General features: G+C 41.8%; 1 protein-coding gene and 1 long non-coding RNA gene across 7 annotated transcripts in view; one reads left to right on the plus strand and one right to left on the minus strand.

Moving 5' to 3' along the window:
* The window catches only part of LOC100150280 (protein NLRC3-like), a 30740-nt gene that overhangs the window by 6548 nt on the left and 1788 nt on the right, over positions 1 to 22404 (plus strand). Inside the window, exons 2-10 of one of the 6 annotated variants that reach the window (XM_021475299.3) lie at positions 1531 to 1585; positions 6863 to 6948; positions 7542 to 7637; positions 7750 to 7845; positions 10831 to 12627; positions 14381 to 14554; positions 14697 to 14870; positions 16903 to 17076; positions 20388 to 20561. In XM_021475299.3, the coding sequence (XP_021330974.2) occupies positions 6902 to 6948; positions 7542 to 7637; positions 7750 to 7845; positions 10831 to 12627; positions 14381 to 14554; positions 14697 to 14870; positions 16903 to 17076; positions 20388 to 20561 (2732 nt within the window). In that variant the 5' untranslated portion in view covers positions 1531 to 1585; positions 6863 to 6901. Of the gene's footprint in view, positions 1 to 1530; positions 1586 to 6862; positions 6949 to 7541; positions 7638 to 7749; positions 7846 to 10830; positions 12628 to 14380; positions 14555 to 14696; positions 15088 to 15183; positions 15561 to 16902; positions 17077 to 20387; positions 20562 to 22404 lie in introns of those variants that run through there. The other 5 variants (XR_012402497.1, XM_073948321.1, XM_073948320.1 and 2 more) reach the window with 5 other exon arrangements.
* Positions 17203 to 22178, minus strand: LOC141381968 (uncharacterized). Its single transcript, XR_012402879.1, has 3 exons — positions 21311 to 22178; positions 19689 to 20820; positions 17203 to 19537 (listed from the first exon to the last, which is right to left on the minus strand). It is a non-coding gene; the product is annotated as an uncharacterized lncRNA (long non-coding RNA).

The raw sequence follows: 22404 nt of genomic DNA on the forward strand, positions 1-22404 counted from the left end.
GAAGCAGCAGTAACGTACTGTTTTGTACTGTCACATCGCGTGAGATTCCCGCTTTTTTAAGATAAATATATAACATTAATGAACATCAGTAACTCGCCAGTAACTTATTTAAAGTATGTTCCTGTAGGAAAAAATTGTAAATAATTGGAAATCCGGCGACCGCAATAATCAAACCCTTGGGAACAACTGTGGTCGGAACCAAAGTTCACAGGTCTGTGTTCTCTGAACTGCTATCAAGCGATGGACGTCTTCATTCTGATTGCTTGCCGCCGAACCGCGTCATAGCTCATTACCATAAAGTTGACTTCATTTCAACTCTCCTCGACGCTCACGCCGGCGAAGACGCGCCGCGCTGATCCTCGCCGCTTATCGCCGCGTATCGCCGCCGGCTCTCATTGAAAATGAATGACTTCCGGCTACTTTGACGCTCTCGCCGCTTTCGGTGTGAACGTACGGTTATGTTAACGTTATGCAACAATGGTGCAAAATCACGGAGGAAATTAATCACATATATCACATATCATGAGTCAGAGGTCAAAGAGCAATAATAATTTGACAAATCTTATTCAAACTGTGAGAGAATCATTAAGGAAATAGGGAAGAACACATGAAACATATCCAGTGCTCAGCATAACTGAGTACACCCCATTTTGAAAATGGCTCGAACCAGCGACCTTCCTGCTGTGAGGTAACAGCGCTACCCACAACACAAATGCATTCATTCATTTACCTTTCAGCTCAGTCCCTTTATTAATCCAGGATGATTAACAGCGGAATGAACCACCAACTTATCCAGCACATTTTTTTATTTTTACGCAGCGGATGCCCTTCCAGCCGCAACCCATCTCTGGGAAACATCCACACACACTCATACACTACAGACAATTTAGCCTACCCAATTCACCTGTACTTTGGACTGTGGGGGGAAACCGGAGCACCCGGAGGAAACCCACGCGAACGCAGGGAGAACATGCAAACTCCACACAGAAACGCCAACTGACCCAGCCAAGGCTCGAACCAGCAACCCAGGGACCTTCTTGCTGTGAGGCACTACCTACTGCGCCGTCAACACAAATGATCAACACAAATAATATATGTGTATATGACTCTCTATAGTCATAGTTGTAAAGTTTACTGAACAGAGTTGTATGGTTTGCTGCAATCGGTTTCCTCAAACAGTTTGAGTAACTTTACTCATCGGGTTTTACTGTGTAGCTAGATTTACCTTTACTTTTTTTTAGCAGCTACTAGCAGTTATTATTATTAGCGTATATTTGCTAGATTTTTTTATTTAAGTAGTTTTGGACGTTTTGTCCAATTGATAATAATCACTATTGCACATTAACGCTAACACAACCTTATATATATCCTCGTATTTAAAACAGGCATTTTATTAGAGTTTTAATTCACAAAGGGTTCCGATTAGTAGCCTATCTTTCGGTAAATTACGTCAGTAAAACAACTGAATTGAAATATTCCGAATTGCGATGTCTAACTAGTATTCTGATCACACTTGATGTTTTATTTCAGTTGAATCCAGAAGCAAAATGTAATCTGAACTCTGTGTGTCCATGAAGAGCGACAGGTCAGTGAATCTTGCTCATTAAAACAATACTATAGTAATGTAAAGTAATCACCTTAACTTGTATTGCGCTTTTACATTGTAGATTGTGTCTACGCAGCTTCACATAGAAGATTATAGTAAATTGAAACAGTGTGAATCCGTTTAATATGTTTTAATATTCACTGCTGCGAGTCCAAACACTGAAGAGTAAGTGATTTTGAACAATACTATAGTAAAGTACTTGAATTAATCTGTTGTGGTAATTCTGTAACTGCTATGATAGTACAACTACGGCAGTGTAAACAAACTCATCATACTGTACTAAGTGTACATGAAAATGAAGATGAATTCCTGGCTAATTCTGGCACATTTAAAGTAACGTTTATTAGTGTGCATTGACCCTGCAAACAAATGAACTAAACTAAAATATAATACACCACAGCGTACTGTAGTTAAAAATTAAAGTACGCTACATTACAGTATATCTGTTCACTGCAGTTAAATCTACATTATTCTATTGGATTCGTTCACAAAGTGTTGTAAACACTGTGGTATATATAGTATATTGCACTTTACTATGGCATGGTTCCAAAACTATAGTAAATGTAAATCAAAGGCGGCAACACCAAGGCTCCAAAAACACAAATTTGTTAAATTAATAAAGGCTGACACAGAGCGTGTACCGTTTCGAGCCACCCGGCTCTTCATCAGACAATGTTCATCACAATCAGGTGCTCCTTTTTATACACTTCCGGATCACATGATCTCCTCTCGCATATATGCCAACATATACATACATGCATATGTATACATACACAATCGTTCATATATACACATGAATACATGTATACACATTCACATCTAGTCTATAGCTTTGATCAAATTACAAAAAAATATATATAAATACATAAATAAACTATAATATTACATCACAAATTATAATAAAGAAAAATAGATAAATAAATAAAAAATTATATATATATATATATATATATAAATACCATGATACACCAGACTTGTAGGGGTGTAACGATACACTCAGCTCACGATACGATGTGTATCACGATATAATGTTCACGATTCGATATGTATCACGATATTTGGAATAAAAATTGAAAATTAAACTGAAATGCAAATTTTACCAAGTAAACTATTTTTTATGTATTTCTTTTGTTTCAACTTGTTAAACCGAACCTTCTTTAAGAAACTAAATTAAACAGGCCTGTGTCTGGAAAATAAAACAATTGAAAAACTTCTTAAAAATATTATTGAAATGACAGAGACAAAATTAAGGAACAATTTAAGTAAAGGTGCAAAAAAAATAAGCTTTCTATTCAATTGAATTTAACAGTTAGAGCTTAAGGCTTTGCTTGGTCACTTGCATTTTTTGTGTGTGCAAAAAAAAAAAAATCCACATTTCCAGGTATTTAATTCATATTTAATTAAATTCATTCAGAGATATCTCTAATTACAATTGTGACTAGTCAAAACTCATTTAGAGATACCTGCAAATATTTTCCAATGGCAGTCAATGGAGGAATATGACTAGTCACAATATATTTGCAGATATCTCCAATCTGATTTCGTACTACTACAATTGTAATTGCAGATATCTCTAATTGTCATTCTGACTAGTCGAATTATAATTATGACTAGTCAAAATATAATTAGAGATATCTCTAAACATATTTATGGATAGTCAGAACAAAGGTTTAAATGCTAAAACGGCTTGCCATACGCGCGCGTCTATCAAAGTCCGCCCTCTGTAGTAACAGCTCACGGTCAGCTCATGTCATGTGTGATTTTGAGTCCACCAATACATGATTATATGAAGACAGAATGATATTTTAGGGTGAATTGCACCTTATAAATACAGTATGTGACTCTTTCAACACCATTAGGAGTTATCCCTGTCGCTGTGCAAAGTATGTAAATCACTGTGAAGACTTTAAAACTTAGGATGTTTGACCCAGTATGCGTGTCAAAAAGCGGACGAGTCTAAAGCAATGACTGTACAACCGAAATGTTGCCAGACGTCTGATTTTGAGAGGATGGGTCATCCTCTATTTCATCTCCACTCATCTTGGTCTGCTAACATTACTGCTGCTGCAATCTGAACTCACGTGCGACAGCAGGCGGAACGTAGCTCACGTGCAAACAGCTCAACTAATAAGAGAAAACGGACAGCATATCGTAATCAAATCGTCATAACGCCACGATGCATATTGTGACATTTTTGCATCGCAATAAATCGTACAACTATAAATCGTTACACCCCTACAGACTATACAACAAAATATAGCCAAAGAACCTTTAAACCAAACCCCTACTTAAACCTTCATTCATTCATTCATCATTCATTATCTTTTCGGCTTAGTCTCTTTATTAGTCCGGGGCTACCACAGCGGAATAAACCGCCAACTCATCCCGCACACTTACACGCAGGGGACGCCCCTCCAGCCACAACCCATCTCTGGGACACTAATTAAATAATAAAGACTTATTTAAAAGTTATTACACAAAAGGACGAATGTCAAACTCCTCATTTTAACCTTTTGGAGACAATGTGTCTAAAGTGAAAATCCAGAAAGCTTCGCGTTGCAACAGCAATTTATTAAGATCACCGCCCCGACGTGGACTATGGAAGTTTTTTCCTAACAAAATTAAAATGAAAATTCAAATGCTTAAAAGATCAAATGATAAATCAAATGCTCAAATTATAAATCAAATGCTCAAACCGACTTTGCAAATGGTGAATCAAATCCTCAAACCGACTCCTGAAATGATAAATCAAATCCTCAAACCGACATCGCAAATGGTGAATCAAATGCTTAAACTATAAATCAAATCCTTAAACCGACATTGCAAATGGTGAATCAAATGCTCAAACTCTGCAAATGGTGAATCAAATCCTTAAACGACTCCGCAAATGGTGAATCAAATGCTCAAACAACTCTGCAAATGGTGAATCAAATCCTTAAACGACTCCGCAAATGGTGAATCAAATGCTCAAAATGACATCGCAAATGATAAATCAAATGCTCAAACTGACTTTGCAAATGGTGAATCAAATCCTCAAACCGACTCCTGGATTGATAAATCAAATCCTCAAACCGACATCGCAAATGATAAATCAAATCCTCAAACTGACATCGCAAATGGTGAATCAAATGCTCAAACTATAAATCAAATCCTTAAACCGACATTGCAAATGGTGAATCAAATGCTCAAACTCTGCAAATGGTGAATCAAATCCTTAAACGACTCCGCGAATGGTGAATCAAATGCTTAAACAACTCTGCAAATGGTGAATCAAATCCTCAAACCGACTCCTGAAATGATAAATCAAATCCTCAAACCGACATCGCAAATGATAAATCAAATCCTCAAACTGACATCGCAAATGATAAATTAAATCCTCAAACTGACATCGCAAATGGTGAATCAAATGCTCAAACTGACATCACAAATGATAAATCAAATGCAAATGAGGTGTCAATCAACCAGCATAGGCGGAGCTTTAAGGCGGAAGAGTTTGTTGTTGACAACAACCGGTAGCACTACGACTTTTACGACTTTTTTTTACATGTGGATAAAAAAATGTTACACAATAAAGGTAACAACAAATTAGGTGAAATTTGACAAGGATATCTTATGTAATAAAATATTAATTTAAATTAAGATTTATTAAACCTGCCATTTATTTAAAGTTGCGCTTGTAACGTCAGTTATGTAACTTTTTTTTCTATCATCTTGCCGTATGGTTTTTCGTGGCCTCCTATGATAGATGTACCCATCTGATAAACACTTCAGAATGTGGACAGAAGCAGTAGGAGATTTCTCGCTTACTCTTTCACGAGTTTATACGGACACGACGTGGAACAGTGCACGCAAATCTGAACGCCTTGAAAAAGTCGTAGTGCTACCGGTAGTTGTCAACAACAAACTCTTCCGCCTTAAAGCTCCGCCTATGCTGGTTGATTGACACCTCATTTGCAATTGCTTTATCATTTGCAATGTCAGTTTGAGCATTTGATTCACCATTTGCGGAGTCGTTTAAGGATTTGATTCACCATTTGCAGAGTTGTTTGAGCATTTGATTCACCATTTGCAGAGTCAGTTTGAGGATTTGTTTCATCATTTGCAATGTCGGTTTGAGCATTTGATTTATAGTTTGATCTTTTAAGCATTTGAATTTTCATTTTAATTTTGTTAGGAAAAAACTTCCATAGTGGACACTTCACAACTTCAATCCCTATATATTGTAGAGTAGAGACGGAATGTCTCATAACTGAAAAGTGTTGCGCAACCGGATTTCTAGGATCATGGTGTCGAATAGCGCATCGATGTTCAGAAATACGAATTTTTAAAGGTCTACTCGTCTTACCTACAAAATATAAACCACACGGGCACCGCAGCATATAGATTACGTTCGCTGTCTTACACGAAATAGTACCTATTTTTCGCTGTATGAGGATGTGTGAAAGTAGATGTTTACACTGTAAACAATTGCCACATTGAAAATTACCCTGTGGTATGGTGTTTAAAAAATGTGGAGCGGGTTTTAGATCAGCTCTTACTAACATATTTCGGATATTAGATGTTTTTTTTGTGTACTAAACGGGGTGACTTATCAAAACACTCTTTGAGGGTGGGATCACTTAAAATAATATGCCAGTCTTTCCAAAACTATAGTAACATTTTTCATGTGGCTTATTTAATTCAATTCAATTCAGCTTTATTTGTATAGCGCTTTTACAATGTAGATTGTGTCAAAGCAGCTTCACATAAATGGTCATAGTAACTGGATCAGGGTAGTTCAGTTTTTAGTGTTTAAGTTCAGTTCAGTTTAGCTCAGTTCAGTGTGATTTAATCATTACTGAGAGTTCAAACACTGAAGAGCAAATTCATCCATGCGTAGCTCTACCGATCCTGAACCATGCGAGCCAGTGGCGACAGCGGAGAGGGAAAAAAAACTTCACCTGATGGGATTGAAGAAAAATTACATAATCTGTGTTCACATGATCATTATAGAGCGTCTGCCTGGAATCCGTTTCAGTTTTTTATTAAAAATATTTATCAAATAAAATATCTTAATTAACAGCTCTAAATGGTGGATTAGCATGTGCTGTGAAATCTTCATCTGCATAATGCATATTAATGAGATAAATCAATTTCAAAAGTCTTGAATGAGAGATCCTTATTAATGAAATAATTCTTTCATTGGTTCAATTTAAAAGACTTGAATATAAGGTTGTGTGTTGATTACATTGACTTGTGTTCATCTTTAATGCACAGATCAGAACCAGCTGTGTGTCCCTGAATAGTGACTGGTCAATGAATCCTCTACATAACATTAGTGGGCAATCTGATGCTGGGTCTAGGTAATACATATATATAAATATACAGTTGAAGTCAGAATTATTAACCCCTCTTAGATTTTTTTCTCTTTTTTAAATATTTCCAAAATGATGTTGAACAGATTCAGGAAATGTTCCCAGTATGTCTGATAATATTTTTTCTTCTGGAGAAAGACTTATTTGTTTTATTTCGGCTAAAAAATAAAAGCAGTTTTAATTTTTTTAAACACCATTTTAAGGACAATATTATTATTATATTAAGCTATATTTGTTTTCGATAGTCTACAGGACGAACCATTGCTATACAATAACTTGCCTAATTACCCTAACCTGCCTAATTAACCTAGTTAAGCCTTTAAATGTCACTTTAAACTGTATAAAAGTGTCTTGAAGAATATCTAGTCAAATATTATTTACTCTCATCAGGGCAAAGATAAAATAAATCAGTTATTAGAAAAAAAATAAATAAACAGGGGGGCTAAGACTTCTGACTTTAACTGTATAAAGTTCTCCAAAAGCTTAGTTATTATTAATATTATAATTAATATATTAATTCAGTCATTCATTCAGTAAGGTTGTGTTGATTACGTTCATGTGTGTTCATCTTAAATGCACAGACCGGACCCACCAGGACCCAGCTGTGTCTCCATTAGGAGCGACTGGTCCATGAATCCTCCACATAACTTAAGTGGGGACTCTGATGCTAGGTCTAGGTAATCACGGCCTATAAGCCATTCAAATGATGAATTGATTTAATTTGCTGCTGTTATACTGTAAACAAATATATTAATTACATTATCTTGTGTGTTCATCTTTAATTCGCAGACTGGATCCACCAGAACCCAGCTGTGTGTCCACGAAGAGTGACTGGCCAGCAAATTCTTCACTGAAGTTCAGTGAACGCACTGAACTTAGGTTTAGGTAAACACTGTAATAAGCTGTTTTGGTTTATACACATGTATATGCACAATCCTGACACTTGTGCCTGTTTTGATTCTGAAGTGTTGGAAACTGTTGGTTCAATCTTGATTCTGAAGGACTGGTGTTCGTGCAGAGTTTATCTCTAACTTGCTTCAATACGTCTGCCTGGAAGTATCATGTATACCTAGTAAGACATTATTTAGCCTGTTCAGGTGTGTTTGATTAGGGTTGGAGCTAAACTCTGCAGAACCCCTTAAGGAATAAGTTTGGTGGATCGGATGTCAGGGATGACATGTATTCATTTCATTTGTCTGTGTCATGCTATTAATTGTTGGCACTTCTGTGTAGTTCAGTTTCAGTTTGATGCAGAATTCGCTCGTATTTGCTCATTGTGCACTCATGTCTCAATACAAGTTCAAGTTTGTGCAACACAGGCTGATTCTGAAAACGTAGACCCGTGGACGTTTCTGGAGACCCCGAATTGTGTAGCCGGAGGTACATATGGCTGCATTGAATTTTTTTAAGCGAACGCTACGGGGCGCTACGACGCCATTCATTTTGGCGCTTACCGGCTGACTGCTTACCTCCGTGTGGACGGCTTTCCCACCACAACTAGTTTGTCTAGTTAGTTCGTTGTGTACATCAGAGGACTGATGCAGAGAGAAGTTGACCTTGACGATGACCGGGTTCGAGTCTGAGGAAGAGCAGTTCTAGAAATTAGGTAAGACAAAAACAGAATCCAAAAAATAAACCGAATGAGTGAACGATAGGGTGAGAATGTGGTAATATCCGAAAACGTGGTTAAAAATCAGATGAGGGCTTTTCTTTTTCTAGAAGGTTTTTGTAAACCGTCTGTTGGGTTTAGGGAAGTAATCGGGTGGGGCCTGGGTGGGTCAATCAGTAAAACTGGCAACCCAAGCTCATTCTGGAAACGTAGCCCCGCGGACGTTTCTGGAGACCGCGATTTACGTGGCCGGAGGTACGTACGGACGCGTTTAGTTTTTTTCGAGCGAACGCTGCGGGACGGTGTGGCGCCGCTCCGCTCCTCCTCTTCACGCTCGCCGGCCGACGGCTCGCCTCCGAGTGGAGGGCTTTCCCGATGCAACCTGTTTGTCCGCTTAGCTCACAGCGTTGCGTCAGCGGAGCGGATGCCCCGGAGGAGGAGCCGGCCGCGGGGACGACGACCGGTATCGAATCCGGGGAACAGCGGTTGCGGAAATCAGGTAAGATGAAAAACAGAATCCGAAAAAAAAGGGCGAGAAGGTGGCAGGATCCGAAAACGCGGTCAAAATCAAAGACGAGGGCTTTTGCTTTTTTGGTTTTTTTTCTTGACGGCTTTTGCAAACTGTTGCTTGGGTTTAAGGAAGGAGGAGGAGGAAGTGGAGGGTCGGCCGGGCGGCTTTTCGCGTGAGAACAGCGTGGGCGCTAATGGCGCGCGCTCCTGAGAGGCACCCGAGACGCGAAAAAGCGCGCACAGCGGCCTCTCGCGGATCCGCAAAAAACAAAAACCGCTCGAATACGTACCTCCCGGGACGTACCTCCCGGGACGTATCTCTCGGTCCGCAGAAACGTCCGCGGGGCTATGTTTCCACAATGAGCCCGGGTTGAAAACTGGTTAGGTTTAGGGAAGGAGGAGGGTGGGTCGGTCGACAGCGGCCTCTGGTGGGTTTACGCCAGAACAGCTTGGGCACGAACGGCACTCGTGAGAGACATATGAGATGGGAAAATGTGCACACAGCGGCCTCTCGCGGATTCTCAAAAATATGTACCTCCCCGGACGTATTTCATGGCCTCCAGAAACGTCCACAGGACTACGCTTTCAGAATGAGCCTGGGTTGAGTTTGTGTAGTACATGGCTTTTGTTGACATGGGGCTGCATACTTTCATGTTTGGTTTGTATGCAGTTAGAGCCCTGGCTTTGTTTTATTGTTCTGTTTGATGCAAGCACAAGGTTTGTTTTTATGCCATGTGCTATTGTCTAGCCCAGGGTTCCCCAAACTTGGTCTCTGAGGGCCGTAGTCCTGCAGAGTTTAGCTCCAACACACCTGCCAGGATGTTTTTAGTATACCTAGTAAGAGCTTGATCAGGTGGTTCAGCTGTGCCTAATTGGGGTTTAAGGTAAACTCTCCAGCATACCGGCCCTCTGGGACTGAGTTTGGGCACCCCTGGTCTACCGCCTCCAATTGTCAACCGTCATAGTGTTCTTGTGTTTGCTGTCATGTGCCAGTTCATCAATTTTTCCTTCCGTTCTTGTTCCTACCTGTTCTGCCTTGTCAGCCCAGTCGAGACTTTATTCATCATTTAACGTTTTCCCCCAACGTGTTGTTTTTGTTGCATATTTGTTTTTGTTTTATTAATGAATAAAAACAATTTGAGTCCTCGCAACTTCCTTTAACCCAATCCTTAAAGCAGGGGTCACCAAACTTGTTCCTGGAAGGCCGTTGACCCTCAGATTTTAGCTCCAACCCTAATCAAACACACCTGACCAAGCTAATCAAGGTCTTACAAGGTATACTCGAAACATTCAGGTAGGTGTGTTGAGGCAAGTTGAAGCTAAACCCTGCAGGGACACCGGCCATCCAGGACCTAGATTAGTGACCCCTGCCTTAAAGTATTAGGATCCTGGGATCTATGCTCAATGTTATGTTACCTTTTGTGTTGGTTGAACACATAGTAATCCTTTTAAACAGGGGTGGGCAAACCCAGTCCTGGAGGGCCGGTGTCCTGCACAGTTTAGCTCCAACACTAATCAAACACACCTGAACATGCTAATTAGTGTCTTCAAGATCACTAGAAATCTATAAGCAGGTGTGTTTGATTAGAGTTGGAGCTAAACTGTGCAGGACACCGGCTATCCAGGACCGAGTTTGCCCACCCCTGCTTTTAAAGATTCTGGTTGTCATCAGATTTTCTACATGACGCGTAAGTGTGTATGAAATTTGAATATACATCATATTCTATTATTTTGTCATCTAAATTTTACAGCCATGGCCCTCAACATGCTGAAGCCACGAAGACATATAGATCCAACTTGAGGAGGAAGTCTCAGTGTCTGTATGAGGGAACGGCGAAGCAAGGAAGCCCAACACTCCTGAATGAGATCTACACCGAGCTCTACATCACAGAGGGGGAAAGTGGAGAGATCAACAGTGAGCATGAGGTGAGACAGATTGAGACACAATCCAGGAGATCAACAATACAGGACACGCAGATCAAATGCAATGATGTCTTTAGACCTTTACCTTGTCAAGACAAAGTCATCAGAACTGTGCTGACAAAGGGAGTCGCCGGCATCGGAAAAACAGTCTCGGTGCAGAAGTTCATCCTGGACTGGGCTGAAGGGAAGGAGAATCAGGACGTCCAGCTAATATTTCCTCTACCTTTCAGAGAGCTCAATTTGATGAAAGACAAGAATCTTTGCCTGTTAGGTCTGCTTCAGACCTTTTTTCCGGAATCTAAAGAAATGGAGTTATCCAGTGAAGAAAATAAAGTGCTGTTCATCTTTGACGGTCTGGATGAGTGCCGCCTGTCTCTGAACTTTCAGGAAAATGCGAAGTTGTGTGATGTAAGTGATTTCACCTCAGTGGACATGCTGTTGACAAACCTGATTGTGGGGAATCTGCTTCCCTCCGCTCTCATCTGGATCACCTCCAGACCAGCGGCAGCTGATCTCATTCCTTCCGAGTTTGTCCATCGACTGACCGAGGTGCGAGGCTTCAATGACCATCAGAAGGAGGAATATCTCAGGAAGAGGATCAGCGATCAGAGTTCAGCCAACAAAATAATCTCACATCTTAAATCATCAAGAAGCCTCTACATCATGTGCCACATCCCGGTGTTCTGCTGGATCTCCGCCACGGTTCTGGAGAAGATGATGAGGAAATCGTGGAAAAGAAAAATCCCCAAAACTCTCACTCAAATGTACACACACTTTCTGATCATTCAGACCAGCATTAAGCATGAGAAGGACTACATGAAGAATGTGAAGGATGAAGACTTGATCCTCAAACTGGGGAAACTGGCTTTCCAGCAGCTTATAAAAGGCAACCTAATCTTCTATGAGGAAGACCTGAGCGAGTGCGGCATTGACGTGACAGAAGCATCTGTTTACTCAGGATTGTGCACTCAGATCTTTAGAGAGGAGCTGGGATTTTACCAGGGGAAGGTCTTCAGCTTTGTTCATCTGAGCATTCAGGAGCATTTAGCCGCTCTTTATGTACTGCTTTCATTATTGCTGCACAAGAAAGACGTTCTCTGGGAAAACCTAAGATCAACACATGCACATGCTTGTCAAACAATCTCTGACCTCCACCAAAGAGCTGTAGATGAGGCTTTACAGAGTAAAAATGGACATCTGGATCTTTTCCTTCGATTCCTTCTGGGTCTCTCGCGGGAGTCAAATCAGACACTCCTTAAAGGTTTTCTGACACATGTTGGAAACATATCATTCAGCAAAGGGAAAACGATTGAGTACATCAAATCAAAAATAAATGAGAATCCTTCACCAGAGAGATCCATCAATCTCTTCCACTGTTTAAATGAACTGGGTGATCAATCTTTTGTGAATGATATCCAGGATTATGTTAGAAGTGGACGTTTTCCAAGCACCAGATTGTCCTCGTCACAGTGGTCAGCTGTTGTCTTTGTTTTGCTGACGTCGGAGCAGTTGGACAAATTTGATTTGAGTAAATACATAAGCAGCAAGAGCAAACCAAACCTCATGGCGTCTGATGAAGTACTTTGGAATCTCTTGCCAGTACTTGAGGCCTCCAGATCAGCTCAGTAAGTAGACCTGGGGACAGTCATCAGATGTGTGTATTGCAGTGCTGTGCTTGACTCTTATTTGTTGGCAAGTATTGTTTCTAGCAATAGGCAAACTAGGCAGCTGTCTCCAACCCATTCCCTGAGAGTAACATATTTTTTTCTGGTGATAGTGGCTGCTGCTCAATGGCGTACTGTAAATTGTTGGGTGGGACTTTTTTCCAAGAGCATGGGTTCCCAAACTTGGTCCTAGAGGGCCTGCAGAGTTTAATTCCAACCCCAATAGGACACACCTGACCCAGGTAACCAAGCTCTTAAGCTGCAGTCACACTAGAGTTTGTGCGTGAGAAATTCTGTCGTATGGTTCTGTGAAAAGGGGCAGGATTAAACAAGATGATTAGACATTTAAAAAGCGAGCGATTGGACCATGTTTTACAAATCTGTCCCGAGAGGTCATGTTTTGATCCTCGATTGGTCTCACACAATCACATGATGCGATTTCGCAGGTCAGAGTTCACAAAGCTTGAACCATTCCATCGTAGCGAACTGCGAATGTTGCCGCATGAGCGTCCGTTTCCAGTCTCACGTATTCGTGTGTGCATGAATGGAAGTCAATGGGGAGAAAAGTCCAGTGTGACCGCAGCTTTACTTGGTATAGAACATTCCTGGCAGGTGTGTTGAAGGAAGCTGGAGCTAAACCAGGCCCTCCAGGACAGAGTTTGGGCACCCCTGCTTAAGAGCATTTGTTTAAGTTGCCAGAAAGAATTCAGCTATATGTTTGTTTGTAAAAGAGACATCTGTCCAGTTCAATCCAGACTGGGTTTAGAGAAAACGATGACTTAATCTAATGTTTATTTATGCCAACATTTTTGGGAAGGGGAGGCTCAAAATGGTTCTAAACGTTAATCACATTTAGCTCAGTTTACATTTATGTTGGTGTAACACCCTTAGTTCCTACATTACACAACCTGCTTCAAGCTGGCATCGAACCGGCGACCTTCCGCTTGATAGTCGGTTGCTCTGCCAAGGAGGCTAAAGACCATGGCCTCTAGCATCTGTTGCTAAAGCACCTTTAAAGGTTGTACCAGCAGAGCACCTACTAGCTGGCCTTTGTTACACTTACCCCCCTAAACCTCACTCCTATCCAGGTCACGGCACCAATGTAACTCCGCCGGTCCTACACCACCCAACCTGCTCCAAGCTGGTATCGAACTAGAAACCTTCCACATGGGATTCGGTTGCTCTACCAAGGAGGCTAAAAACCATGGCCAATAGCATCTGTCGCTAGAGCACCTTTAGAGATCAGAGGAGTGAGGATTACCTGCACAGCACCTACTAGCTGGCCTCCATTACATTGGCACACTGTCAGCGGTAGGATTAGTTTGGCCTGACACTTTTCCGTAGACATTTGGATGTCTTTTCTTTTCACAATAACATTAAACTTAATGGTATGATGCTAATTTAAAGGCTTTTTAAAAAATGAATTCTTCCACATAGATCAGGGGTGGGCAAACTCGGTCCTGGAGGGCCGGTGTCCTGCACAGTTTAGCTCCAACCCTAATCAAACACACCTGCTTATAGATTTCTTGTGATCTTAAAGACACTGATTAGCATGTTCAGGTGTGTTTGACTAGTGTTGGAACAAAACTCTGCAGGGACACCGGCCCTCGAGGATCAAGTTTGCCCACCCCTGACATAGATTGTCTCTAAACCCCAGTCTTCAAATGTTTACTTCAGAACTAATAGATTAAGGAGGGTTCTGCATTGTTTTCAGGTTGAGAAAATGTGGCATCACAAATGAAGGTTGTGCTGCTTTGGGTTCAGCGCTGAGATCAGACTCTTCGCACCTCAGAGAACTGGATCTGTCATTGAATAAGCTAGAGGCTAAAGGTCTGAAGCTGCTCTCTGATGGACTGAAGGATCCCCACTGCAAACTGGAGAAACTGGAGTAAGATAATACATTATTCATGAGTGAAACTACTTTATCTATTATATTAAGGGTCTGCCATCATAATGTTATTCAGAAAACTAAACTGTGTAATGTCTTGTGGTTTTCACTGATCCCGAAACGATGTGTCATTGATCTGCAGGTTGAGTGATTGTGGAGTCACAGTTGAAGGTTGTGCTGCTCTGTCTGCAGTTCTGAGATCGGACTCCTCACCCCTCAGAGAACTGGATCTGTCATGGAATCAGCTGGGAGATACAGGTCTGATGCGGCTCTCGGATGGACTGAAGGATCCCCACTGTAAACTGGAGAAACTTAAGTGAGATTGCAGTTGACCGAACGCCAACTAAAACAATTAAGTACAGCATATAGTATTAGCAATGCACAGAATGCGTGCTAGCACATGGCACAGTATGGTTCCCTGCTGAAAAAACTGCTTAAACCAGCCTAGGCTGATGGGCTGGTTTTAGCTGGTCGACCAGGCTGGTTTTAGAAGTGTTTTAGCCATTTGCAGGCTGGTTTCCAGCCTGGTCTTAGCTGGTCAGGCTGGGAGATGACCAGCTAAAACCAGCTTGACTAGCCTAGCCAGGGTGGGAGCCCAGCCAAAACCAGCTATGTCCAGCTTAAACCAGGCTGGTCAAGCTGGTCATTTTCTAGCCTGACCAGCTAAGACCAGGCTGGAAATGGCTGTACACCAGCCTGGAAATGGCCAAAACCCCTCTAAAACCAGGCTGGTCAACCAGCTAATACCAGCCAACGAGCCTAAGCTGGTTTAAGCTGGATTTTTCAGCAGGGTTCAGTTGAGTATGGCTCATTTTTGGAGTTTTTTTTACTAGCACCTGGTACTTTTTAGTAGATGGTAATTCTAGGGGAAGAGGAGTAGCATTAATTTTTGGGTGAAACACATAAACAAACACACAATATCAACAAGTGAGGGACAAAAATACCGAGACCAGCTAAATGCAATAAAGTGAGTTTATTTAAAAAGATAGTGATAATAATAAATGCCAAATATATATATATATATATATATATATATATATATATATATATATATATATATATATATATATATATATATATATATATAATATCTGATGAGAAAAAAACAAAAGTACAGTGGGTGGAGCACGCCCCCTACCTAGTGTGTCTACTAACAGAGATATTCAAACTACTTGTGCACAATGTATGTCGCGCGACATTCTTACCTGTCCCACTCTCGCGCATGACACTGACGGTAGACAAATGGAGAACAGGCAAATAACGGACAGATACCAAATTGTAACACACAGTAGACATGCATCAAAATCACTGACACACAGCACAACACGGAAATTCAGGGCCTCCAGAGTAGCGTCCTGTCACCACTTTTATGCCACAGTGGCAGCGGCTGGATTGGAGACCTTGGGTGATGTCAAGGGGGGCACGGCAAACAGCTGGGAGAAATCGCAAATCGGAGCCACTGTATAGGTGGAAGCGGGAGAGAGGTAGAGAGCAAGCGAGCACGGAGAGAGAAAGAGGGAGACTAGCGAGAAAAATATATATAAATAATAATCACGCAACACAGAAATGTACAGGAAATGTAACAGTACCTCTTTGGGTGAGTTTGCTAGTGAGCCGTACCATCACCAAAACATGACGTACACAGACTGCTGACCACCGATTTTAAATGCACTTCTTAACAAGGTAAAGAACCACCTGACACAAAAAATAAGCCAAGTTGGAGACAACACTAGTTCTGCTCATTGCAGTGCAATATTAGACCATTTTGACCTCACTTTCCTGAGCAGACAGAAAGGGAAGACATGTCAAAATGATGCGAGTTTGTATGTAAAGGACAGGGGCATATCTAATTGCTCATAGCAACATGTTAGCTACTTCTTCCCATATGTTTTTGAGCCTATTTGTGTTGACTGATCAACATTAGCTGGTGTTAGTGTAACGGAGGTAACGGCTCTACCTCCTTGGTAGAGCACCTGACTCCCATGCGGAAGGTTGCCGGTTCGAAACCAGCTCGGAGCGGGTTGGGTGGTGTAGAGCCAGCGGGGTTACATTGGTGCCGTGACCCGGATGGGAGTGAGGTTTAGGGGGGTGAGTGTAACGGAGGCCAGCTAGTGTGTGCTGTGCAGGTAAACCTCACTCCTCTGACCTCTAAAAGGTGCTCTAGCGACAGAGGCCATGGTCTTTAGCCTCCTTGGTAGAGCACCCGACTCCCATGCGGAAGGTTGCTGGTTCGAAACCAGCTCGGAGTGGGTTGGGTGGTGTAGAGCCAGCGGGGTTACATTTCTAGGCTGACTCTGTAACTGTTGTTTTTGCTACTGCTGAACTGAGAGAAACATTGTGCGCTACAGGTTGTGCGCATGTGACATCACAGACGAAGGTTATACTGCCCTGGCTTCAGCTCTGAAATCAGACTCCTCACACCTCAGAGAACTGGATCTGTCATGGAATAAACTACGAGAGGCGAGTGTGAAGCTGCTCTCTGATGGACTGAAGGATCCTCGCTGTAAACTGGAGACACTGAGGTGAGCTCACACTATATTTCAGGCTTCTTTTAACATCAGATTGTGGGTGTACCCGTACTGTCGTTGCCTTGAACTGACTATCTGGTGCCGTTTACCCAAGAAAATTTAAAATGCATACATTTGTTTACTGTTATGCCTAGTGACATAATACTCCGGCATCTTTGACCTATGAAAAACCATACTGAAGATGCTAAGTGAAGTTTATTTATAAACTAATTTCGAGAGGATCACATGCTTATGATTGCCGGTCCCGCTTTATTCAACTTATGATTCACCAACAAAGTTCAACATCATCTAGATAGGCCAAATACGTATGTTAGAATACTTTTTCAGCTGCTTTTAATACTGTTCAACCTAATCTTCTTTTAGAACGTCTTCATAATTTAGGAGTAAGTAACTGGTTGATTATATGGATCAGAGAGTTTTTAAAAAACCGACCACAACGTGTCTGTGTGAATCATGCTATGTCTGACTGCTCTGTTTTAAATATAGGGGTACCTCAGGGATGTGTACTATCACCTCTTTTATTTTCTATATATATTAATGAACTGCAGTGCAATATTGATGACAATCTCACACTCATAAAATATGCTGATGATCTGGCATTGGTTTCCTGTCAGAAAGAAATGAATAGCTCCTTATATTTTAGATATATTGATAGTATTATAGATTGGTTTGGCAAAAGTTCATTACACCTAAATATTGGGAAAACAAAAGTTATGTCTGGGGAGTCAAACAAGAAGAGTACATACTGGACTCTTTAAACCAGTCACCATAAACGGACAAATAGTAGAGCAGGTTTCAAATTTCAAGTATTTAGGCACAATTATTGACAATAAACTGAATTTTAATAGTAATGTAGAGGCGGTTTATAAGAAAGCAAGTCAGCGCCTCTATCTCCTCCGCAAATTGAGAAGTTTTAATGTTAGTACACAGACTTTAAACTTGGCATATAGATCACTTATAGAGAGTGTTCTCACATATAATATTGTTTCATGGTTTGGTAACACAACACTTAAACAGAAAAAGAAATTAGCGCAAATTATCAATCAGGCAAATAAGATAACTGGTCACAAACAGCATTCATTGCAGATTTTATTTGACTCTTTTATGGAAAAAAGAGCAGTTGTAATTTTTAAAGATAATACACATCCCCTTCACTCAGCATTTGAATTGCTACCATCAGGACGCAGGTTTAGAATTCCTAAAGCACGAAGAAATGCCTATAAAAAGTCATTTATCCCAATGGCAGTTGTTGTTCTAAACCGGATCAATGTTTGTAGTGTTACCAAGAATAATTTGCAGTATTGTGCATGGGGCTAATTTGGTTTTTAAACTTTTAACTTATGTTGTTGTCTTGATAAGTGTTATTGTGTCGTTGTTGTATGTTTGTAATTGTTGTCCTAAATCCAGTGTTGAAGAAAAATGTCCTTTCTGTGTCAAGCAGAACGGACAATAAAGTTTAAACTAAAACTAAAACCAATCAGACGATTCCTAAGCCACTATAAATACCCTAAGTTCCATATCACAGCCATCTTCGTTTCGAAGAATCCCCCCTTCCACCCCTACTCCTCCTCCTCTTTTCCTAGATGGGTGGCATGGTGGCCCAGGGGTTAGCACTGTTGCATTACAGCAAGAACGTCACTGGTTATAGTCCTTACCAAGCCAGCCGACATTTCTGTGCGGAGTTTACACGTTCCCCACATGCTCACATAGGTTTCCCCCAAGTTCACGGTTTCCTCCCACCGTCCAAAAACATGTTAAGTTAACTGATTAATCCAAATCGGCACCATAGACATGCTCCTAGTAAGTAGTTATCTCTTAAGAGCAATCACTATCTGTTCTTTAGCTAGTACTGCAGGGGAGTTCTCCAGATCTACCTGAGCTCAAACTCCCCTCTCGCCCGAGGGAACTCCGGGCTCTAGGATCTTATGAGCTTGCCATAAGCATGCCAAACAAGCTTTATAATCAATCATCAGCTAAGTGTGAACTCTTGAAAGATCTCATTTTAGTTTGGAATTGCTGGTGTTTCAGGGTAATTCCAGGGTAAATCTGGGAATTCATTCACTGCGCAAACTCTCACAGTGCATTATGGGGATTTTCTATCTGTTGAGTGTGCATGGGTTGTACACTCGTTGTGCACTCGATTGCACTTCGTGACGTCCACTATGGTTTCAGACACCACTTGAACTGCCTGCTCCTTCAAATAATGCACTATTAAGGGTAAAAAGGGGGGTTTTGAATACAGCCCTAGCCTCAGTGCATCTTCTTCTTCATTAGAAATGTGTGCTCGGCTAGACTGTTTTGTGCTTTAGTGCCACCAAGTCGTGTTTTCTGTAACTCAGGGCACATGAATAAAAGTGCCAATCCCATAGGTTGACCAAATTTCCTCCTGTCTTTTCAACGCTGGCCTGGCGTAGAGTACATAGTTCAATTAAGTCAGGAGTGTCCAAACTCGGTCCTGGAGGGCCGGTGTCCTGGAGAGTTTAGCTCCAACCCTAATCAAACACACCTGAACCAATCAAGCTCTCACCAGATAGACTAGGAACTTCCTAGCAGGTGCGTTGAGGCAAGTTGGAGCTAAACTCAGCAGGACACCGGCCCTCCAAGACCGAGTTTGGACACCCCTGATTTAAGTGAAGTTTATTTATAAACTAATTACTAGACTAATTACTATGATTGTTCTCAGCTGTTCCCGCGTCAGCTCATCAGATGATTCCTAACTCACTATAAATAACCAGAGTTTTCTTATCTCAATATCTTCGCCTTGAAGAATCCTCCCCTGCGCACCCCTACTCCCCCTCCTTTCTAGATGGGCGACACGGCGGCCCAGTGATTAGCACTGTTGCCTCACAGCAAGAACGTCTCTGGTTAAAGTCCAAATTAAACTAGATGACATTTCTGTGCGGAGTTTGCTCATTCTCCCCGTGCTCCCATTGGTTTTCCCCGGGTTCTCCGGTTTCCTCCCACAGTCCAAAAACACGCAACCTAAGTAAATTGAACTAAGTAAATTGAACACACAAAATTAATACCATAGCCAAGCTCTTAGTAAGTACACCTCCACTCATTTGCTAGAAATAAGCAGGGGGAAGTTCATCGAGATCTACCTGAGCTCAAACTCCCCTCTCACCCTGCAAACGAGAGGGAGCCCCGAGCTCGAGGATCTCATAAGCTCAGGGCTCTCTCCCGGGACAGCATGCCAAACAAGCTTTATTATCAGTCATCAGCTAAGAGTGAACTCTTGAAAATGTGTTTGTGGATGCTAATGTTCCTGCTGAACCCTGAGTGAAGAGTGTGTTGTTGACCTGCAGGTTAAAGGATTGTGGCGTCACAGATAAAGGTTGTACTGCTCTGGCTTCAGCTCTGAGATCAGACTCCTCACGGCTCAGAGAGCTAGATCTGACTGAGAATAAACTAGGAGATTCCAGTGAGAAGCTGCTGTCCGCTTTAAAGAATGACCCACATTATAAACTGGAGATCCTGCGGTAAGTACTGTTGCTTCTTTTCATTTACAATTTACACTTGGCTTGCGTTGGACAGTAAAGATCATAAAATGTCCATCATTGTCACAACTTTACTGGTGGGAGGATTAAACTGCAAAGTAAGGGAGAATCTTTTTACACAACCCTGCTGAAAAATCCAGCTTAAACCAGCCTAGGCTGGTTGGCTGGTTTTAGCTGGTTGACCAGGCTGGCTTTAGAGGGGTTTTGGCCACTTCCAGGCTGGTTTCCAGCCATTTCCAGCCTGGTTTTAGCTGGTCAGGTTGGGAGATGACCAGCTAAAACCAATGACCAGCCTAGCCAAGCTGGGAGTCCAGCCAAAACCAGCTATATCCAGCTTAAACCAGGCTGGTCAAGCTGGTTTTAGTGGCATATGTGAACAGGGCAATCGCGCTCTGTTCCGCGCCAAAGTAATCGCTCCGAGACCGCCTGAGTGAGGTGGTCTCGGCTCGATTGAAACGAACCCTGGAGCGGTTCGATTGCAGTGAGAAAACGATCCGATCCGAGCGCGGTTATATCACAGTGTTTTATGGATATGTAATAGGCTTACGGCTATATGAAGAGAGAATTATGAGTAGGGCGGGAAGTTTCGCGAGTCTCCGGATGCCCGCAAACGAGTGATAATCTCCCGGTAATCTCGCGTCTCCCTCCCGGTCTTCAAATAGGCATCGTCGCGCACCCTTCTCACCCCTCCCCACCGCATCTCTCCCCAGACACGTCGCGCGCTCGCGCACCTTGTCAATCACCACCACCTCTCCTGACAGCTGAGCGGGACTCTGCAAAATAAACCCTGACACTCTGACCAATGTAAGGTGAGTTTACTCGCACGTGACTTGTTTTAGCTCTTTTGGTCCGATAAGAAACTTTGCAGTGTCAAAGCGAACCGCTCCAAGAGCAAAGAGCAACAATGTAACGATTGTAATCTTGTTTCGGAACAACTGAATCGATTCACAGGTGTGAAAGCACCCTTAATCTGATTGGCTAACTAATGATTGTTGCTGGGTGACCAGCTGCAGTTAATCATATCACGTGCTTCTTTCGAAATTAGATTGTGAAACTTTACTTAAGTGTGCACCTTTGGCGAACGTTAATTCCACCTGTCACATTTGCACCACATCGCATCCGATGTGCGACCAGCTTCAGAAGATTGGAACCTCAGTTTTAAGGCGACACTCATGTCTCATCACAACGGGGCAAACAACACTAACATTTAGCCTACAATCCTTGAACAACCGACAGTTTTATCTGTTATTGCTCTCTTTTGCTAGTGCCCAATTTAAATGTGAGATTTTGGAAATCGGATCTAAATTTAACGGGAACAGTCGGGTCGGGTAGAGAAGTGAGCAGCGGGTGAACAAAGACTAAATATACAGCAGGAGCGGTCGGGTGCGGAACAAAACCTTGCGGGAGTGGGACTATAAAAATCAGTCCCGCGCAGACCTCTTTATTTACCGGATTTTCCAATTTTACTGGATTCTGGTCTTCAGCGTAGTCTCAACACTGGTGGATATATCTGCTGCTCTTTCCACTCAGAATAAATAACATCTTAAAGTTGCTGCAAATAAAAATATTTTTCAAACAGTTTCCTTTTATATAATCTATAATCTATTAAACAACGTCTTTATATATAATGTAAATAGAGTACATCGCTGTTTGTGCAGAGTAAAGCCTGGTTTATACTTCTGTGTCGAGTGATCGGCGTGAACCCACGGCACATGCAATGCGCGTAGCCGTGCATTTATACTTGCGGTGTGTGTTGCTTTGCAATAACACTTTTGAAACTCTAGCTGGCAGTAAGTGTTTATGTTCCTCTGTACCGTGTTTTTTT

The sequence above is a fragment of the Danio rerio genome, chromosome 4, assembly GCF_049306965.1.
Source record: "Danio rerio strain Tuebingen ecotype United States chromosome 4, GRCz12tu, whole genome shotgun sequence".
NCBI lineage: Eukaryota > Metazoa > Chordata > Actinopteri > Cypriniformes > Danionidae > Danio > Danio rerio.